This window comes from Anomalospiza imberbis, chromosome 1 (assembly GCF_031753505.1).
Source record: "Anomalospiza imberbis isolate Cuckoo-Finch-1a 21T00152 chromosome 1, ASM3175350v1, whole genome shotgun sequence".
Taxonomy (NCBI): Eukaryota; Metazoa; Chordata; class Aves; order Passeriformes; family Viduidae; genus Anomalospiza; species Anomalospiza imberbis.
Window position 1 is genome coordinate 45,974,316 of NC_089681.1, and position 21,373 is coordinate 45,995,688.

The 21,373-nt window shown below is 42.5% G+C and overlaps 1 protein-coding gene and 2 long non-coding RNA genes across 4 annotated transcripts in view; 2 read left to right on the forward strand and 1 right to left on the reverse strand.

The window, feature by feature from the left end:
* The first annotated feature begins 2,958 nt into the window (after window positions 1–2,958).
* Window positions 2,959–11,194, forward strand: LOC137474053 (uncharacterized). Its single transcript, XR_010999121.1, has 2 exons — window positions 2,959–4,025; window positions 9,826–11,194. It is a non-coding gene; the product is annotated as an uncharacterized lncRNA (long non-coding RNA).
* LOC137474055 (uncharacterized) lies at window positions 5,030–8,992 on the forward strand. The gene is made up of 2 exons (XR_010999122.1): window positions 5,030–8,228; window positions 8,332–8,992. It is a non-coding gene; the product is annotated as an uncharacterized lncRNA (long non-coding RNA).
* The window catches only part of TAF4B (TATA-box binding protein associated factor 4b), a 70,029-nt gene continuing 58,200 nt past the window's right edge, over window positions 9,545–21,373 (reverse strand). Inside the window, exons 14-16 of one of the 2 annotated variants that reach the window (XM_068190275.1) lie at window positions 20,828–20,947; window positions 13,124–13,266; window positions 9,786–9,926 (exon numbers count right to left, since the gene is read on the reverse strand). In XM_068190275.1, the coding sequence (XP_068046376.1) occupies window positions 9,920–9,926; window positions 13,124–13,266; window positions 20,828–20,947 (270 nt within the window). In that variant the 3' untranslated portion in view covers window positions 9,786–9,919. Of the gene's footprint in view, window positions 9,927–13,123; window positions 13,267–20,827; window positions 20,948–21,373 lie in introns of both variants that reach the window. The other variant, XM_068190266.1, reaches the window with a different exon arrangement.

Consider the following 21,373-nt stretch of genomic DNA (forward strand, 5'->3'; position numbering starts at 1 on the left):
CCCAACAGCTGTAAAAGATGAACGTGGAGGTACCTGGTCTGGGTGTTGCTGGTCCATGAGCATTTCACTTGGGTTTTGCCTAAGCACAGAAGTTCAAGTCAGGTTGGAGGGTGCCAAGATGAAGCAGACAGTTCCCTCCCAGTACAGAATTCACAGAATCATCATAGCAGAATAGAGAGGCTGAATCACCTTCCTTGACCTTCTGACCACGCTGCTTTTGATGCAGCCCAGGACACGGTTTTCCAGGCTGCAAGTACATGTTGCCTGCTCATGTCCAGCCTCTCATCCACCAAAACCACCAACTCCTTCTCATCAGTGATGCTCTCAGTGACTTCTTCCCCCATCTGTACTCATGGCTGGGGTTACCCTGACCCCAGGTGCAGCTTTGCACTTGGTCTTGTTAAATCTCCTGAGGTTTCTATGAGCCTACTTCTTGAGCTTGTCCAGGTCCCTCTGGGTAGCATCCTTCAAGTGTGTCAACTGCACCACTCAGCTTGGTGTCATCTGCAAACTTGCTGAAGGTGCACTCGATCCTTCTGTCTACATCATTAATGAAGATACTAAAAAACACCAGTCCCAATATGGACCCCTGTGGGACATCACTCGTCACTGATGTCCTTCAGGGCTCTGAGCCATTGATCACTATCCTTCAAATATGATCATCCAACCAATTTCTTATCCATCTAACAGTTTATCCACCAAACTGGATGGACTGTTTTCTCTTTAATTTAGAGAGAAGGATGTTGTAGGATATTGTGTCAAAGGCTTTACAGATACTCAGATGACATCTGTAGCCTTTCCCTTGTCCACTGATTTAGTCACTCCATCATAGAAGGCCACTGGGTTGGTTAGGCAGGACTTGCCCTTGGGTCAGGCAGCACTTGCCCTGTGCTGGCTGTCCTGAATCATGTCCCACGTGCTGGCTGTCCTTCATGTGCCTTAGCACAGTTTCTGGGAGGATCTGTCCATGATCTTCCCACACATGAAGCTGAGGTTGACAGGTCCATGGTTTCCAAGGTCCCCGTTCTATTCTTTCTAAAGATGAGTACAGTGTTTCCCTTTTTCTAGTCACCTCCATCTTCAGTTGAGTGGCATGACTTTTCATATATTATGGAGAGTGGCTGCACAACTACATCAGCCAATTCCCTCAGGATTCTGGGAGACTTATGTAGATTCAGGTTCATCAGGTGGTCATGCTTACACAGTGGAAAACACTTTGCTCTCCAAGTCCCTATCCTGCTGCCCATCCACTTGAGAGATGTGGAAGAGAAGTTGCCATTGAAGCCAAAAACTTGTTGAGTACCTCAGCCTTGTCCTCATCTGCTGTCACCACTATCCCAGCATTGTTTATTACTGGGGCTACACCTTATACTTTCAAATACCATTCCCAGGGTTTAAAACACTGAGAAAGGGAAGGCCAGGGAGAACAGTAAGGGAATGCAGGCAGTGCTACAGATTTGTGCAAGGCATGAGCAGGGGGGAAAGATGCAAAACTAAGGCAGCTGTAGGGGTAAAGAACTGGTGTGAAGGGGATCCAACACCACAGAAAACAGGTGGAGGGGATAAGAATGGGAAAGAGGAGCAAGGCCACTGCATGTTGGTCAGATGTGCCTGGGGATGTTCGCTCCAAGAGCCAGGGAGTCTTTATGCTGCATCCCGATGTGAGGAGCTTGAGCCCCTTACATATGGCTTACTGCCCGCAATGCAGACTGGCTTCGCAAGGAGACCTCAATGAGAGATGCGCCTCAGGAGGCTGGTGCCATGTCACATCAAGGAGCACCCAGGGAACCATGGCTCAGTGAGGGATCACATCCCCGCAGCCAGGCCTCCCAGCCGCCCTCCGGCCGAGAGCCGCGGCGCACCGAGGGGCAGGGCCTTGCCCACGGGCAGGGCCTTCCCCAGGGGCCGGGCCGGGCCGGCGGCCCTGGGGCAGCAGGGCGGTGCTGGCTCCTCTGGGCCCAGGGCCAAGCAGGAGGTTTTTCAAGGCTGCCTCCGCCAGCGCAGCCTCTCCGCCCTTCCCGGGGCTGGGTCGCCGCGCAGGAGCTGCCGGAGGGCTAGCGCCAGCTCCCGCCATCCATCGCCCCGATGCCCCCCGCCCTGCCCGAGCCCGGTGCTGATTCGGCTGCTCCGATGTGTCAGGTGCCGCCCAGGGGGGTTACAGCTAAACAGGAATTTCAAATCACTTCTTGATCCCTTCTTTATATCATCCGTGTGTTTCTGGGGGAGGGGAAAGAATCACCAAAAGAGCCAGCACACTACCCCTTCCACTCTGCGAGGGCTGGGTGGCGCCTCCCGGGCTTTCTTCCTTGGGGGAATGCTGCACCCGGGGTCAGCTCGGCTTCTCCGCTCCCAGACGCGGCTCAGAACTGCAGAACGTTGAGCCTGTTAAGGAGAAAAAGCCTGAAAAGGCAGAAGTCTAGCACAGAAGGTGGAGGAGCCTCACCCAGGTACAGAGAGGTCTGGAAGAGTCAGGTCTCTGCAAAGTTTTCATCCCCACAAAGTTCTTACTCGATCAGGACTACAGAGAAGAAGAAGAAAAAAAAAAAAACAAAAAACAACAACAACAACAACAACAAAAAAAAAAAAAAAAAAAAAAAAAAAGAAAGGGAGAAAGAAAGAAAGAAAGAAAGAAAGAAAGAAAGAGAAAGAAAGATAGGAAAGAAAGGAAGACATTCAGAAAGGAAGAAAAGGAAGAAAGGAAAGAAAAGAAAGAAAGGAGGAGAGGAGAGGAGAGGAGAGGAGAGGAGAGGAGAGGAGAGGAGAGGAGAGGAGAGGAGAGGAGAGGAGAGGAGAGGAGAGGAGAGGAGAGGAGAGGAGAGGAGAGGAGAGGAGAGGAGAGGAGAGGAGAGGAGAGGAGAGGAGAGGAGAGGAGAGGAGAGGAGAGGAGAGGAGAGGAGAGGAGAGGAGAGGAGAGGAGAGGAGAGGAGAGGAGAGGAGAGGAGAGGAGAGAGAGAGAAGAGAAGAGAAGAGAAGAGAAGAGAAGAGAAGAGAAGAGAAGAGAAGAGAAGAGAAGAGAAGAGAAGAGAAGAGAAGAGAAGAGAAGAGAAGAGAAGAGAAGAGAAGAGGAGAAGAGGCTCCTGACTCATTCTCTTCCCAAGACTGCCCTAGCCCAGGGCATTTTCCCTGCCTTGGGAAGTGTTGCAAAATTTGAGCTTGCCCTGGAGGTATCTCTCACTAATAACTGGATATCCTGGTTTTGTGTAAGGACATAGGCAGGACCTTCCCACAGGTTCTTCTCTACTGCATGGGAAAAAAAAAAAAACTCGAAACACTGATTTCTGTTCCAGCATCCTCAGCAGACTGCTGTGAAGGGCTGATTGCACACTTGAGGGGATCTTTTTCTGGAGCCATCCTCCCCAGCTCTGGGGCACCAGCAGCTTCTAAGAAGTGTGGAATTTCAAAGGCAAAAACAAGCTTAATATTTGCCTTCTGCACCTGACGTTTGGGTCACTTTCAGTTTTTTTCCCCTGTAATAAAGAAGACTAAAGCTTTCAAATTAGAAGCAAAGACTGAGAGCTGTATGAGATGAGGCCTCTTTGAGCTTGCAACACCTGCCAGCCCATCTGCAAAGGGCTAAGGAATAGGCTGGTGAAAGGCAGGGTGCAGAAAATTACAGACCTGGCCCTGACAAGAGGTAGCACAAGCCTGATTACCACCTCAGCTTGACGCAAGGCGGATGCTCACATGGGCTATAAGCCTCTAACCGTGGTTTATTCACATCAGTAGAGGAAAACTGCTTCAGCTACGAGATGCTGAGTAGCCACTCTGTATTTACACGTCTCCTGGTATGTCTAATGTAGCTATACATCTCCTTAGTCCAGCCTCTTCTTTCAGCATTGGGCCACCAACTCCCATAGGCAGCACGTGGCCCACAGTAGCTCAGTTCTGTGCTGGTGACAGCACTTGCTAGTCCTTCAGAGAGAGATGAGGTGATAACAGAGGGGTTTTCCAAATTGTAAGAGACATGAAGTTAAAAATGAAAATTGCATTGAAGAGGAAGCAACAATATAAGGATTTCTTCCTCAGTAAGTCTGCTTCGTTAAATACACAGTCTGTGTACAGGTACTCACTTATTTTGTTTCTAGGAAGGTCCTTTTCTGTCTTTTCTCTAAAAGAAAGGCTCTGCCAGAATGCACATAAATGTATCACTGAAGCTCCTGAAGAGAGGAGCAAACTCTGTTTTCGATTCTCTGTATGCATTATCCTTTTCCTACCCTTCCTTCTTGAGACTTCCTGCTGATCAGCTCTTCAAGGGAGTCTTTATTCTCTGCCCAATTTTGCACAAAGGTATCAAAGGATTTTAACACATTAAAACTTGAAACCTCTTAAAGAAAGAAGATAATTTATCTCCTTCCTGCCTCTCTCTCCTTGTTGCTGGAGTTTCACACCTGGGAGCTGTTATAACTCAGTCTTTACATAGAGTATTTCTTTTTAAAAGTTATTCAGCCATCCTTATACACACAGAGTACATGTATATTCACACATAATTACTTGAAAAAATACTTCCATCCTCCCTTTCAGCTTATAAGAACAGATATAAGAAACACCTTAAAATAACTGTAAATAATAAACCCTGTCATGCTAAACACTTCAAAGTAGAAGAGCAAATATCTCAAGAAGCTTGGGGAACTACACATAATTATGAATTAGCGCTCAAAAACAGATACAGATGATCTGTCATATATTTTTTTCATTTCAAATAGATTTAAAAATACTATTCCCTGTGATCTGGTAGAGACAGTAACTGCTTACTGATAACTGCAGAGCAGTTATCAAACAAAGCCTGTGGAGTGGGAGCGTGGCAAGCCAAGGCACTTTATGCCTTAGCAGTACCTATGCAGAAGACCCCCACCTTTGCTCCCTCCCACCAGGGTGCAGGGGAAGGAGTCTTTTAGTGACACTGCAAACAGGCAGAACTCTGGTGAAACACATACTGGTCACCCTCTGGGGTCTCAGTGGGGTCCTGACACTCCTCAGTGTCCACTTGAATCACTCAAAACAAGCTCTGTACCCTTTGCTAGTTCTGAGACACATGGAAGAGCTGTGGGACGGTGAGATGGGGCTGGGGAAGAGAATGTATGACCATCTCTGATAGGGTGTCCAGCAGGAACTTTGGATGGCTGTGCCAGGGAAACATCCCTTGGGAGATGGCAGGTACCTACTGCTATAAGGACCTTGTAGAAAACCTCTGACTGAAGTAGGACTTAATGGTGGAAGTCTTGGCCACCATGAAATGCCAACTTCCTGCAAGGACCTTCCTGGCGCAGAAAGTAGCAGCCTCAGGGCTGTGGGCTGACCTGTGCCACTATCTCCTTCCACTCCAGAATAACCAATAAAGTCGAGGATGAAAATCCTCCTTTTCCTCCCTTCTTCACAGCAAAAAACCCTTTCAAAACCAGGTTCCCCAGAAGGGGAACTGTGAAGCAGGGGCTCATGAGGAGAGACTGGGTAGCAAAGTTATCAGCTAACATGTAGGAATAGCTACAGAGAGCAGACAGTGAGTGACCATCTCATGCCTGCAAGAGAAGTGGAAAGAAGAGGCTATAGGATATATCTGAAAGGAAAGGACGAAGTTTATTGCTTATTCCTTCAGTGTTACAAAGCCAGATGAGGTGCTTGTCTAGGTTACTGAAGGCCTGCACCAAATGAAACAGTGGCATTGTGGCCTGCAGACAAGCAGCCTTTGCATCCAGTGAGGGAGGGACAAGCCACTGACATGTCATAATGAGCCCAAAACCCAAAGTGTCAAAACAGACAGGTCCAGTGTGCTGTGGTCTACAGTCTTGGTGCTCAGCTTTGCACCCCTCAAAGCAGTAAAGCCTTCACTACAGATTGAAGTTATTTCCAGAGTATGGCCATGGGACCTGGGATAACAATGGCATCCAGCTTTCACAGCATGTGCAGACATCATGTGCTACGTGCACAGGGAAGAGTATGGAGCACTTGGCCTCAGAAGCCCAGCAGCCCTCATTTGAAAAGCTGCTGGGAACAAGCCTGTTTCACCAAGTCCAATCACTTGGACTGTCTGCCCCTTCAGGACATCCTCACTTGCTTTAGTCTCTCTCTTTCACCCCAGTGATTACAAATGAAGAGGAAAGCAAAGAACAGAGCAAAGAAATGAACCTGGAGAACAGCTGACAGCACTTTTGCTCAGCACAGTGCACTCACATGGCAGGACACAGGTGCCTACAAAGAGAGGGGGCCTAGAACAACTTGATGCAAACAGTAGCCTTAAGCTACTCGTGTCAAAGTGTCCAAGAGAGTGCAATGGCTTTGAGGAATCATCCAGCAATGTCTCACGATCCCCTGCTACCTTCCTCATTAAACCTCGAACAAAGCTGCAGGGTGTGTTAGTGCACTCCAGCTAGGCTTTCCCATGGGGAGAAGGGAAAAGCTGGAGTCAAAGACAGTGCAAAGGGCTAGATTCAGTACTAAGACTTCAAAATGGCAATAAAAGGAAAAAGCAGCAGTTGGAGGAGAAACAGGGGAGGCCCCCTTTTGTCAGCAAGTAATACACAAAATTTGGCATAGAATGCTGCTGAGATAGTAGTAAAAAGCAAGCAACAACAGCTTTCCCCCCACAGCTGTTTACCCTTTTCTCTGAAGGTTGAGCACTTCAGTGGCAGGGATAGTTGCCCAGCCAGCTCAGTGCATCAGGAACAGCCATTAGGCTGGCAGGCCAGCTGGAAAGCAGGAAGTGCCTGGAGCAAGCTTTAGAGCCCTCCCAGCACCGGTGGCACTGACAGTTCCCCTAGGTTCCCAAGCTTGAACACTGAGAACTAAAAGGCAAGGGAGTATGATAGCAGGTTTTGTCCTCATAACCTTACGACTGGGATTTCAGTATTCCCAGAAAGGGCAGGAAGAGTGGGGAAAAGCATGGAAGTGAACCCCTGGTGATCTCTCCTTTAATTCCTGATGTGGCTGAGCAAAGCCCAGGTGGCATTCCTAAATGCCACTTTAGAGGACACTTTTCTCAGAAGCAAAGCTGAGCTCAAATGGAGGCAAGACAAACTCTTGGCAAGGAGACAAGGATTTTCAGTTTTTGCACCAAAGACAAAGCTGTCCCTGTCTGAAATTAGGCCTAAAGACTTGCTGAAAAACCTTTTTGAAACATCTGCTACTCCTTACAGTGTAAAATTTTTGAATTTGACAGGTCTTTTGGGAGTGGGGTGGGTGTGGACATGACACATGGGGGAAGAGGGAGCACACAGGGAGAGTCTACAGGTGAGAGACAGCTTGCTCTGGCAGCAATAAAAGCATGTGATCTGCATCATAGGCAGGCCATAAAAACACCTGAATCATCCATAATCCTTTAGATGTATCTATTTATAAATTATTTTCTCCAACATATTTCACTTCAGTATTGCACTGGTTTCAAGAGAAAGAGGCAGGCCAATTTGCAGATGCTCTTTGTGGTTCTCCAGCCTGCACTTAATTAATTGTGAGTTGCTTTAAAAATAATTTAGGACAGTGCTTCCACAGCACATTGCTGAAGTCTGACACAGTTCATGCTTTTGCTTCCCAGAACATGTGCAAAGTTCTTACCTCTGCCCAGCTGTTAACAAAAACCCCACAACCCAGTCTCCGTGCTGAGAGGAGGAAATCAGACATGAGACAATGCTTTTTCTCCCTGCCCACCCCACCCCTTTCCAGCAATCCTTTTTCTCTGTCACCTATTTCTGTTTAAAACCCCTTCAAACAGAGATGTTCATAGTTAATATGTCACGTAAGGAAACCGTGCCAGCTCCTGCGATGGGCAGACAGCTGGGACGCGCTCTCCGAGTCACACCATTAGTCATGGTGCTGACAGCTTCAGGTGCTGATCTTCTCACGTCAGGAAACAAACTTACCAATTTATTATTTTTAATAAAATAATTGCTTTAATGCAGTATTTAAAATAATTTTTAACATCTGATCAATAAAATAACAGTACACAAATATGGAAAATGCTGCACTTTACATAAAAAGTAAAGCTAAGCATTTAATAATACAAAACAATTTTGCCTGATGCCATCAATATCTTGCAAACTATAGTCAAAGTACTGCTTTTCTCATATATATATATATATATATATATGCTATATATACATATATAAATAATTTACAGTATTCATTTACTAGATTTGTTTACTACTGTTCCAAAAAAACCAACATGACCAATTCACAACTTTGTGAATTTGGTAACCATCTACAGTGGTTCTGACACTGCAGAGTAGTTGTGTGAAGCAGTTTACTACTGTTCCAAAAAAACCAACATGACCAATTCACAACTTTGTGAATTTGGTAACCATCTACAGTGGTTCTGACAGTGCAGAGTAGTTGTGTGAAGAGCTGCTTCAAGTTTTGAAGCAGCATGCCAAGTAACCATAGGAAGCTTGTTTCTTGTCAAAGAAAAGAAAATTCAGCAGGAAGCCATTCAATAGTTGGTTAGAGCACAGTGCAAATTATGTCCTGTGTTCAATCCCTGTGCAGGCCGTTCACTTTTGAGTTGGACTCGATGATCCTTGGGGGGCTCCCTTCTAACTCAGGATATTCTGTGATTCCATGAATGCAGTCAGTGTCTTTCCCACCAGTCCTGGGAAACAGCCATACTATACAGCACTGTGTCATGAAAGGCAACATGTTTGGAGCCTGGGGAGAAGGGTGACCCAGAGGGCTTTCATTCCACCACAAGGCAGTCTTTACCAGCAAGTAGACAATCTTTGAACCTGTTCTAACAGTCTTTATAATCCAGAGACGTCCTTCTCACTGAATGGGAACAAAGCAACTGTCTAAATACTTTCTATTTGAGAAGCTTCCCTGTTACACCACATTAAAGTATTAAAACAATATTCTAAAGCAGTGAATCTTGTGCTTTGCAAACACTGCTCCTCTCCAAGGAGAGTCTTCAGCGCCAGAGTTTCAATGCATCTCAACTTTTTCCTTTTTTGTAGTCAGAACAGGTTTTGTTAGTATATTTCCACATCTATGCTCAAGTTCAATGCTATTTTTTGTATCCACAGAAAGATAAACTGTTTTTTTCTGTTTACCCTCCCTTTTTAGGTAGGATCTTTTACTCCTTTTATTTTTAGTAACTCCAAATTTTCCATGACCATCCAAGTATGCCCTAGCTACATTATGTGATGTACTTCCAATTACAAGAATGACTGATTTGTCCTCCTTCCCTCAGTCACTTTCTCAGAGGAAAGGCTGAGAGCAATCGAGGCAAAGTGTGGGGTAGAAAGGATCCCTCATTCCTTCTGCTTGCTACTTTGATCTCCACTGATGAGCATCCAGTAGTAATTCTAAACCCAGAAAATTTAAGATGTTGAGTCAGACAGGCAATACATTAGCATGTTTACTGACTGCTGGTTCATGATTAAATACAGTTGCCATGCTATGCTGTGCCAATATAATGATATTTGTTTCCCTAAATAAGATTGGGTTGGAAGGTGGCACTACACATAGAATTAATGTTGCAGACTCTGGAGTACTGAAGCAAGTGACATACATAAACTAGGTACACATATCAAGCCCTCAGAACTTGTAAGACAGTTAAATGCAAGCAGCTCAATGTTTTCACTGGTTTACAGACTGATTTAAGCCAAGTATTATTAAAAACCTTACAGGTGCTAAGTTAGGTATTTAATAAAAAATGTTTATCTGTAAACAAGTTATCCTTACAACGGATCATTTTCCAGAAACTGGAATTTCAAGACAGTGCAACAATGCTTCAGTGTTATCTTTGGCAGTAGACAGTATGGTGAAATGCAAGATTCAAATCACTTCAGAAGAGCATGGTACAAGCGTAGAGAATGCTTCATCTCCCTCTCTTGTTCCATGCAGAATATCAAGTCCCTGAGACAGACACGGGTTACTCTTGGACAGAACATCTGCTTCGTAAGGCTAAAACCTGATGATCCAGCAATTCCTTTGCTGTTCAAACCCTAAATGGGGGAGAGAGGAAGAAAAAACCCATCAGAAACATTAGAATTTCATGTAAATAGAAGTTTTAACTAAACTGGTTGGATTATACTGCCTACTTGTATAAAACTAGCCCAATGATGTTCAGCTTTCCATGTTGAAAACCAACAATCTAAAAATCTTTGCAGATTAGATACTGAAAAAGACAAAGCAAGCACTTGCCAGCTGATGATTTATTTCAGTCAAAGCAACCACACAGTTCTTTCTTCCTTTAAAATTATACTAATATGGTAAGATAAATAACTGCTGTTTCACTGAAGTCTGCTAAACAGACTTGCACTGAGAAAGGATCAGGCAGCTATGAAAAAGGTATTAACACAGTACCTATGCAGAGCCCCAGGTCATGCACAGCTCTAACTACTGCTTGGTCCAGAGATTTCCATCTCTTCATGAGGAAAACTGTCACTGTGAGTGCACCCTAGCTTTAGAACATGGCCAGGAGAAACTCATCCCAGCCATCATCTGTGCCCTGTCCTTTAAGAGGGCAACAAATACTCAATGAAAGCATCCAGATATTCAGAACACTGTATCTGAGCCTATCCACCTCAGTCAGCTGCCTTGCTTGGTTATGAAAATACAACTGGTAGGAGATGATGGTATTTAGTAGCTTTATATTCAAGCTACTGGAACGAGCAACCCCCATGCTTTCCAAAATGCCCCAAGATTTATTATTAGGGGTGGGGAAGAGGAAGATTACCATGAGCTGCACAATAGACTGGCTACTTATCTTGGAGCCAATCTGTGCTGCACAGCCAGTCTCTTATCACTACTGGAGGGTTCTTGGTAATGAATGTAATTTGTACAAATACGAGTGCTCAGTCTCTGTAACTTCAGCAAGGCAATGCCTGCCAGCATCAACACCACTTGGAGATGGTGTTGCTTGGATGCAGTGTTAACTATATCAATTCTTACTCTAACACTCTCTGCAAGACTTCTGCAAAATGACTTTGCCCACTTTGCTTAGAGAAATCTGTTTAAACCCCCCATTTATTAGAAATGACTACCAGTGCTGGACTACATATAGCAGCAAATGCTACTGTTGTTAGGGTGGAAGCATTGAAATTTATTAAAAATATAAAGAGATTCACCAGAGAGCACATGCTAGCCACAGAAAACCCAGGGCACACTGCAGAAATGGAAGCTGTATTTTTTTACAAGCAGCACGCAGGGTATTCAGCACCATTTCATTTGCTTTACAGTCAATACTATTAAGCACTATGAAATGCCATAATTTGAAACTTTCAGTTTGTTAAATGGCTTGGAACAAATGCGTGCGTGGGGAAGACTGCTGGCCACATTGTACAGAGGGCACTGCTGTCCTGGTAAGACACAAAAGGGTCACAGTTCAAGTTTGTCATATGACAACCCTGAAGGATCCAGGGAAAAGATAGCTCTGCAATGCAGCTGCCAGCACGGGTTGAAAAGGAGGTCAGTCCAACAGGATGCAGCAGAAGGCCTGAGGCAATGTTATAAATGAAACAAACCCCAAGGGTTTTCAGTAACCCAACAGCAATGTCCTTTATAATTCAAAGAACTTTACTGAGGTGAAAGTATTTTCTCTTTAAATAAGTCATTAGACTAGAAGTCTTACCTTTAAAAAGACACCAAACAAAGCCACTCAATCCTGTTCACTCTTGCAAAAAGGGAGACAGACGGCACAAATCACCCAGCCCGCTTTGGAATCTGCTGTAGCTGCAAGATGCTACAACAGGGCAGAAGTACCAAGCTGCCTGAGCTTGAAGACAGTGTTATGGATTTGTTTATTCTTAAATTCTTACCCATCATGCCCAGTGCAGAGACATAAAGCGATATTATGCTGTAATACCACATCCAAAGTCAAAGCTTATCCTGGGCCCCTGTTTACTAAGACAGCCTTTCACAGTTCTAACTTTCCCATAGCATCACTCTGGCTTATCAAAGCTACCAAGCACAGCATTTCAGGGGCCAAGGAGCTCTTTGACAACCAATAGCTCCTACTACAAGTTCAAAGAAAGTGCCCTTCTCTCACAGTACATGATGGTTTAAGATTAAAGAAACCTACAAACAGCCTAGGTCATTCCAGTCCAGATAGGGACCATGCTAGGGAACCCACTTTTAAGTGAATTTATGCAGTGCTGAGCACTATCTCCTGTTATCTACTGTCTTCCACAGTTATATTGAAACACTGGTATTTCCTGGTTTTGTTTTGGAACTTGGACCAAACAGTGGTCCAAGATCTGCACATCCCAAAGAACCATCATAAACCCTGCTGTTAATGTCCAAGACTTTACTTATTAAATGCCCAGCTCTGAGCTCTCAAGCGACACAAGGGACACTTTAGGGGAGGGTCCTCTGCTGCTCCACGTGAGCAAATTCCTGTTGGGCAGGAGGTCAACCTTGTCTGGCCCTAGGCAACAGTCAATAATCCTCTCCTTTAGATCTCACATACTCCTTTCTCAAAAGCACAAAACTTTTGCGACCTGAAAGACACCAGCTGACTCCTTGCTCCCAGACATCTCTATTATGCTCCCCCCATTTGGGCAGCAACCACTTGGGTCTTGCTGTTTTGGGGGATTCTTCACTGCTAGTCTTCAGCATACCCCAAGACAGCTTTGTCTATTTCTAGGGGAAAATTGCTGCTTTTCAACCAGGTCACACACAAGTACAAAGATAAACAAATAGAAAATGCATCCCTGTAGAATCAGTTCTAACAAAAGGTACTGCAATCAGCCTGTATCCCCCTTCTGCAACATCTAATTATTAGTGCTCTAACTAGCAACTTCTTTTTTTCTCGCTCTTTTTTTTTGTTTCCTTGAAGTTCTTGCCTTTCAGTAAACCCTCACCACCCTGGCCTTCCTTCCAAAAGGGAAATGCCAGACACATGCAGCCCAGGAGGGCCATCTACCAGTGTAGATTCTACTAGTCAGCCTCAGTATCACAGCTGACAGACCCTGTTTGTAAGCCAGGTGAGGCACTACAGCAGTGTAACTGCACCACTGTAAACCACCCATCCCAGTACTGAGACAACTGGCTTAAAAACAGGCCCAGGAGGTCACAACAGCATCAGTCCTGCTTTTGAACTATCCTCAGAATTGAGCCCAAATCAGCACCTTTTCCACAGCAGCACATTGTCACCCTTAGAGCCTTTTATAAACACCTGACAGAGATCAATTGCACTGACTTGGCAGCAGAACCCATTGTGCTGCTCCTGCTGTAGTCCCAAGCTGTTGAACAGCCAGTTTCATTCAGAGGTTGCTCTGAAACCTGTTTAAAGGTCTCTAGAGCTCTCTCCAGTGGCTGGATAGAGAATGAAATACCAATTTTCTGAAAAGGCAAGAGTGAAGTTAATACAGAGCCACCACTACTACCTTTCTTCTAGTCTGCAAGGTATCTGGAGCTTGGCATCTTCAAGTTTGGACCATGGATACCGACAAGGATTTCAAAAGTGCTCAGAGCTGTTCTACAGGCCCTGACACAAAACTCATAGAGGTCTGCAGACATGTCCCTCCCCACCAAGTTCCAGTCAGGTTCAGTAATCTGTTCCTGGGGGAGTACACACTCCCTTTCCCAAATTCAGTGACTTCACACCAACCAAAATTCAAAATTTTAAACTCTTGGGAGGGAGAAACTTTAAGGGAGAAGAGTACTCAGTCAAATGCTTAAAAGTCAAGCCAAGAGTTTTCATTTCAATTTTTGGTATGGCATAAACATATCACAGGCCCAGAGTCAAGATCCCAAGAGAGTAAACTGTTATTGCAGCTCTGCTGCACATTATAAAAATACCACCAGCAGAAGGAAGCAAAGTCATGAGACACTTTCCAGTGACATCCCCAAACACTGAAAAATGACAGCTGTGTGCAGCAGAGATGTTGCTGAAAGGTGGTAAGAGCACCTAGTGAATTGAAGCAAAAGCATCCAGGTTCAACCCCCATCTCTGTCATGTGTGGTCACCCTGAGATCAGTGGTATCTAGTGTATGCTGTACTTGGTTTCCCAGCTGTAAAACACACAACACATTTCTGTCTCATAAGAGGAAACAAGAGTTAAAAAAACATTAACACACTCTGTTCTAGCACTTACCTGAGTCTTCTCCAGCAGGCAGGGGAAAGGAACAGACCCTGGCAAAATTGTGACATTTTTGCTCGTACACACAAGTGCCTAATGTAGGCCAGAGAAAACAAAGTGAAAGAAGCTGATAGCAGTCTGGTGGCAAGCCAGCTTACTGATGCTGCCTGTTCTAACAAACTTCAGTCTGACAGAAATACTCCCACATTCACAACACTAAAATATTACATGATTCAATATTTATAAGATTCTTTTTTTAAAATAAAGTTGGTTGTTTTAGGTTGGGGTCTGGGGATTTTATATTTTTTTTAACCCTATAGACCATTAAGGTAGCTCAAGCCAATAGCTGAAAGACTCAGATCTCTATGTCCAGACTGCTTTTTGTGCAGCTGAAAACAAATGTGTATTTATGATGTTATCTGTAGCCTACAAAAAAGCGTCACAGAGCTGTCAGATCTATATAATAGAAAACTCCATTCAATTACATATTTTTCTTCAGATTTCATTGCAACATTCCTACAAGTCCTTTCAAATGTAGGCAACAACATGTTTTACATATTGAAACAAATTACTGTGAATGCAATGTCAGTTTATTCACTATTATGCCCAAGATTCATGTACGCATGTCACTTCTTATGGGTACATCAGATGCTTAATCTGTACCTGGAGGTAATGAATCCTATACAAATATGTCATGTTAGTTAACAGACAATTATTAAGCTGAAATTTTCTGGCTCTTTGCCACATCATTTTAAGCAATGTATTGTCAACTAAATTATAAATCTCTTGACCCTTCACATGTCATCAACATTTGTGCATTACCAATATGTTCAGCCTAAAGCTACAATGCAATTAGTCATTTAAATTGCAGATCTCTTTCACATATAAGAAGAATTAAGTTCATCTCTAGCACAGAGAAAGCACGATATGGGCCAATGAACTGTATTTCTGAAGTGTGTGAATGGCAGTTGAGAATATTTTTGCTTATTTACATGGGGAAAAAATTCAGATCAAGTGTATAGCCTAGACTGACAGGCACCAGGAAATTCAGCACAGAAACTGAAACTCTTTAGCTGACAGAGCTGTGCTTTGTTAGGTCTTGAAACAGGTAACTAAGATGCTGAAGACATTTTGTAATTGCAGTAACTTTTAGCTCCCTTCTTCCCCAAAGGTATGACCATGTCATAGACACTTCAGTTGTCCAAGTGCTTAAATAAGAACCAGAAATTGAAATCAAAAGTCTGCATACATTAAGCATATGCAAAGTAGAAAATACCTCACCCTCCAGTATCACTTAATACCTATGGGCTGGGGGAAGGTGTGACAGAGAGAGAAAGAGACACAGAGAAAGTGAGGGAAACCACTGAAGTGTAGAAACAGATTCTGTAGCCTTGTTATGAACACCTACTTATATATAAGTAGCCCAATTTGAAGTGATTGCTTTTAAATTAATTTTATGCAGCTTCTAAGAAAATACTTTAGCAGACTATCACGTACCTATGCCAAAGACCAAACAGTGGCCTCATTGCACAGTGAGCTATCATTTGCTGCAGAGCCAATTCATACCTTTAAATTCACACTTAGTCATATCCTTAACACCAATACTGAAGCTGATGAATTATCCTAGTGTGTTCCCTCATCAGAAAAGCTTATGGCCAAAACGAATGGCAGTAGCTTCTACAGTTACCACTTATAAGAGCAAAACCCCTTCTGGGAATAAAAAATTAAAATTTAAAAAAAAAAAATAAATAAAAATAATACTAAAATAAAATAGCCACTCTCTTGTTACACACCAGCATAAACAAATCATATCTCTTCCCCAGTCACTTGGAAGAGTTGGGTTTACTTCCATTCTGCAGAAAGGACTTCTTGCTCAAAGGCTTAGTTCTTCCTTGGTCAACCTAAAGAACATTTCCAAAGCTTAAACAAGCACTGTATACAGAATATGTTTAATCAATGTGCATACCAGCATCCCAAAGCTGTAAAGCAAGAAGGGTAAGTTTAAGTTCTGCTAACAATGATCAGATGTGGCAGACACAAGAGAAGATGACAAGCTCATTTCCTCCACCCACAGTCAATACTAAAAATGGGACAATGACCACTGTGGTAAACAAGGCATTTCTTCCATTTTTTCTTGCCAAACTTCTATGCAGAAGGAGAATGCAAGTGTGGACTGCTGTATTAGATAATGCACAACCCTGGAAGTATCACATTATTTTAAGTATGTTGGCCAGGGCTCAGAGTTTGACAGAAAGGGAGTATTTGAATGGCTCTGCACTGACCACAGCATATCAGCTGCATGATTTACTTATATAGCAACTACTTGCAGTAGCTTATGTTTCCACAGCAAAGCCTGTGACGAGGCAAGACCCACACTTACTAACAGAGCAGCCAGTCTTGGCAAGGGACAGAACAGACACAAGCAGTATCTGTAAAGTGGAATTTCCTTTGCCATTAGATCTAGCAAAAAGAAAGAAAATATACGAAATGTACACCCCTGAGTCAGTCAGTGGAACCAACCTGGAAGAAAGCAAGTGAAGAACTCAGCACCAACAGCCTTTGGGGCAGGAGAGACTGCATCACTTCTAAGTTATAATAAGTTCTAATGGTTATCATGGAGCCAGAAAAGTAACGCAAAGCAAGTGGTCTACCCCAAAAAATTACACAGAAGTACTAGTATTCAACTAAGTTTTCCTATACAAAGTAGAAGAATTCGGATAACGACCATAAGTGTAACAGCCAGTCTTCTGAATCTACTTTCAGAAACATCTGCAGACATTTTTCGTCCCTGGTGCATGATTCTGCACAAATACACAGCTCTTGGTTCACAAGGCCAAAGATGACCTTGCACCCAAGACACCTCTGAATAGAAGAAAAGAAAGTTTAAGGACTCAGAACTATAGTCTTCAAATTCCTAAGATCCCAGTCACAGTGGAAATGAGAAAAAGATGTTTCCAAAATGGCTTTGTCAACAGAAAAGCAGTAAAACTTAATAAAAAAATTAAAAATCCTTGACTATTTATCAGCATTGAAAACATTATGGGGCGTGTTACAAACCAGTAAAAGCTATGAAACAGAACAAAGAATTGGGAAAATGAGTCTGTGGTTTCAAGTTTACTTTTTTCTTATTTGTTTTAGAAGTGTCCTCCCCTCCCAAGACGAGTTAGTTTTCAATTCTTCCTACCCTTTAATTCATTACTGTTTACCACATGCCCTCAAACTAGGGGAGGAGGAGAGGTGGGTAACAAATGCACAAACCCCAGGACACATATAAATGAAACCTGAAGGCCTCTCCTCTTCATTGTATCCAAAACTTTCCAGAGGGATAAGAATGAGAGAGATGAAGATATTGCCACCTCTGGATTACAAGTAGCACCAATTAACACATTTTCACAACAGAGGGATTTTCTTACCAAGGCTTTCTCAAATTGCTCTTTCTGAACAATACCATTCAAATGTTAAGTTGCAGTGAAGAGAACATGCAAAACTACCCAAACTAGTGTTTCCAACAAGAAAGGAAAAAGAATTCCCATTACGCTGATGTATTTTCTTTAATTTTTTTTTTTTAATTAGGCCCTAGAGCATTAGCCTTATTTTTTCATTCCATGATCATCATGGATTTGTCCCTACTGCTATTTCAACTTTAGAGATACACAAGTAATCATGGCAATATTTAGATTCTTTCTGTACTTGTTATGCTATGAGGTGATGAGGCTGCTGCCAAGCAGGCTTCTAGCTGGAAAGCACATGCTTGTGTCACCACATGTTCTAGTTACCACATTAAAATGACCCATAATAGGTCTCCTGGAAAGACCAAGAAAAGCACAATTTCAGACATCAAAATAAGATGAATGTGCAGGAACCATGTGCTCAAGTATCTTGGGAAAAAGATTTTTCACAAGAGGAGCAAAGCCCAGTGCTGGTGTGTGAAGAAATAGAAAACCTTGGGCTGAAGAATCAACCCAGTTTAACACAGATGCTCATTTGTGGATATGTTAGCACACTATGCTCCCTAAAATGCTGGTTTGAGCCCTTCACATTTACTGCAACAGTAGGCAGCAGATCCAACCAACCCAGTTTGCTGAACTGAACTTTCCCAATATCCATTACATATTGGTACTGAATAAAGAAAGGTAAATATATGACAAATTTGCTTAAAGACTTTCACTTTTTAAATACATACTGTAACTGATTATTTCCTCCCTGTGTGCCCAAATACATTAGGGCTTTGGTTTGCATCAATAATTGCTTGAAACAATTCCTTTCCTTTAATTATTGCAGTAGGCAACCATAAAAAGAAGCTGTACAGAGCTGACATGGCCATAGGAGACACAAACATTGTACAAAGAACATTATCCAAAGAAAGCTGAAGTCATAGTTAAAAATCTTAATCCAGTTAGCATCAGTGATTTCACTCAATAATGTTAAATATCATTAATATTTAGGAATAATTTCTTCCATCATACACATCTACCAAGTTATTAGTCTTAAAAAAAAATAATTAAAAAGTCACAGGAGTATTATGCACATATTTACTTGCCATTGCACAGTCTAGAAGTTCTGACATTTAAGATTATTTGAGAGTAAAGCACTCTGTATTTTGTCTGTATTTGCAATTTGAAATGAAAAAGCACATCCTGCCTGTTTAAATTATTCTCAGACAGGTTGCCCAAAATGATTTTAAAGATGCCCAAATGTGTATCAGCCTAAGGCCATATTGTACTTGCTTTCAGTTTCAAAGACCTCCTTTCATCTCTGAAGAATGGAATGTTGTTTACTGCTCAGGATGTTTTGCCATGTTATCATGAATGTATTACAAATGTTCTGCTTCTTGAACTAGAGAGTGTTTGTCAAAACCATTCTTTATTCTACATGAGGAGTCTTAAGCCTTTTATAAATCCTGCTCAGATATATTGGGACACTTAAAAACATTTAAATCTAAGCATCCTTCTCAAGGATTGCTATCCTGCATAATTTCACAAAATAGAAAAAAAAAAAAAAAAAAGGTCTGCAGGGAAATGCTTTCTGGTAGCATGAAGCCTAAGAACTAGGCACTGGAATGCAAGCTTGCATGCAAGAAACCAAAATGGTTTCACTGTCAGAATCAGTTTCACATACTGCCCTTACAAATCAGTCTATATGGCAGCCATAAGACAAGCTGCTTAAAATACAGCAGGTAAAATTGTGACAATGGAATGTTATCAAGGTTTAGGGTCAGTTTTAGGCGTGTCGTGTCCACATTCTTTTGAAGTGGCAAAGTAAATAATGGATCACCAGCTTTCAACAGCAACACTGTTATCTGCCTCACTTTGGCATAATCTCATGAAGCTTTTAATAAAGCAGACATACCACAGATGATGAGAAATAACTGAAAACTACTTAACAGGCAGACTTGTTAAATATTCAGAAACAAATCTGGCAATAATTACAGAAAACCACTATGAAGAACAGGAATAGTTACCTGATAGAAGCTTGGGGGAAGACGAGAAAAGGATGGGGAAAACTGTTCTTGTGCTAGACTGATTTTTTCAAGTTTTTCCAGTGGTATTTAAAAAAAAAACAAACCCATACATTTAGCTTCGTGTGAAAGTGCATTTAAAAACTTCAAAGAAGAGAAGAAAAGCTGCTGAAAAGCTGTCAATGCTGCTTTCTGCAGCTTGTTTAGAGAAAGACTGCTTCCCTTCACTTGTGGTTAACAGGGAGTATTCAAAGACCTAATTCTGTATCCATGTCAGGGAAAAAATAAATTAAAAATTAACTGAAGCAACTCTATCTCACCTGCTTAGTGAGGCCTCTTGTCACAGTCCAGATGAAGAAAAACTACAGGACAGTTGCCACCACCATCTCAGTTACAATGCAAATAACTGAGGACAAGGTCCTCCCAGACTCTGCTATGCTAAAATGACAGAGTATTTTCAATCCTACCATCTATTTAAACTTCCCAGACAACAAGAATGAAAAAGACTGAAGGTTCATCAGAAAGGACAACTTTACCACCACTGCCTCCACACAAGAGTTACTTTCCAGGCTCCTGATCATTGTGATTATGTCAGGCCAACCAGCCTTTCACTTGAGCAATATCGAGGCTTCATGATAGTGGCTGTAACACCAATTTCTCCCATCTCCAGCAAAGATGATGACCTCTAACAGAAGTAGGCTGTCAGTCTCCTCAGGACTTCTGCAGCCACAAAAGCTTCCCAGGTACTGGGAACAGTTACTCTTCGGAATATTGAGAGATGTACTCAGAAAAGGTTCGTTAAAAGCACTTTCAGTATTTAACATGAGCCATAGAAGATGATCTGGCTCATTGCAGGAAGTGAATGGTCTAGCTTTACTGACTGACTTACTGCTTTTTGGGAGAACCTAGCCAAGGTGAACTCACAGAATATTTGAGAAGAGTCCCTATGCATTGTGCATGGATAAATGTGCTCAGTCAAATGTTAAATCAAGAGCCATTTCAAAAGCCATCCAAACCAGGAACTGTGAGTTCATCTGAGGGGCCATGACAATTATCCCTGTGGAAGGCCACCACAACTTGGTTACCCTCCATTATAGATGGGAATTTCTGAGTCATTATTTAATTTAGTCCTTTACACACAGTGCTCTTATGCACAGTCTTTCCTTTAACACACAATTACACACTCCCATCACATTTACCAGAAACAATCCTTTCAAGCACCTATCACACAAACTAGGTTTCTTACAGAACACAACAAACCATTTTGTGTTAAAGAATTCACACTTCTTCCTACAGGGAAAGGTAAATGTAATTCAGGATGAAGATGTAACACCATGCAAGTCATTGCAAGCCACGTCTGTACCTCGAGCCCAGATCCAATGTTTGATGAATCCAATGGTCTTTTCTTCCTTGGTCCAATGGCTGCCAAAGCAGTGAGGTTGGCTTCTCTTTGTTGCATCTGTGCTAATTCCAACTGTTGCATCTAATTTAAAAAGAAAACATCTACATTAATTATGATACACATTATGTTAAAGGTTCTTTTTAAAGCTGTTTCAGATGGCTCTATAGCTCCTCCAGAAACGATGTGTTTCACAGCATCTTTCCCCTCTTTCTAGTCACTTTGGACAAATTCCAGTACTCAGTCTTGCTTGGAGCCCAATGGACAACACTGTTTAAGTAACACCTTTTATGGAGACCACATTGTGGCATCGATGCAACCTTAAGACAAGCATTGCAGCTCCTTCCTTACCTCATAAGGTTTGTTGTTTCTGGTTAATGGAAAATCTTGGTCTGAACTGGTTTATGAAGCGGGATTAGTATTAAAAATTGAAGTTACCAGGTTATGTGACCTGGTTTTCTTATTATTTCAAAATCTCAATTCCTGACTGCACAAGAAAGATACCCAATT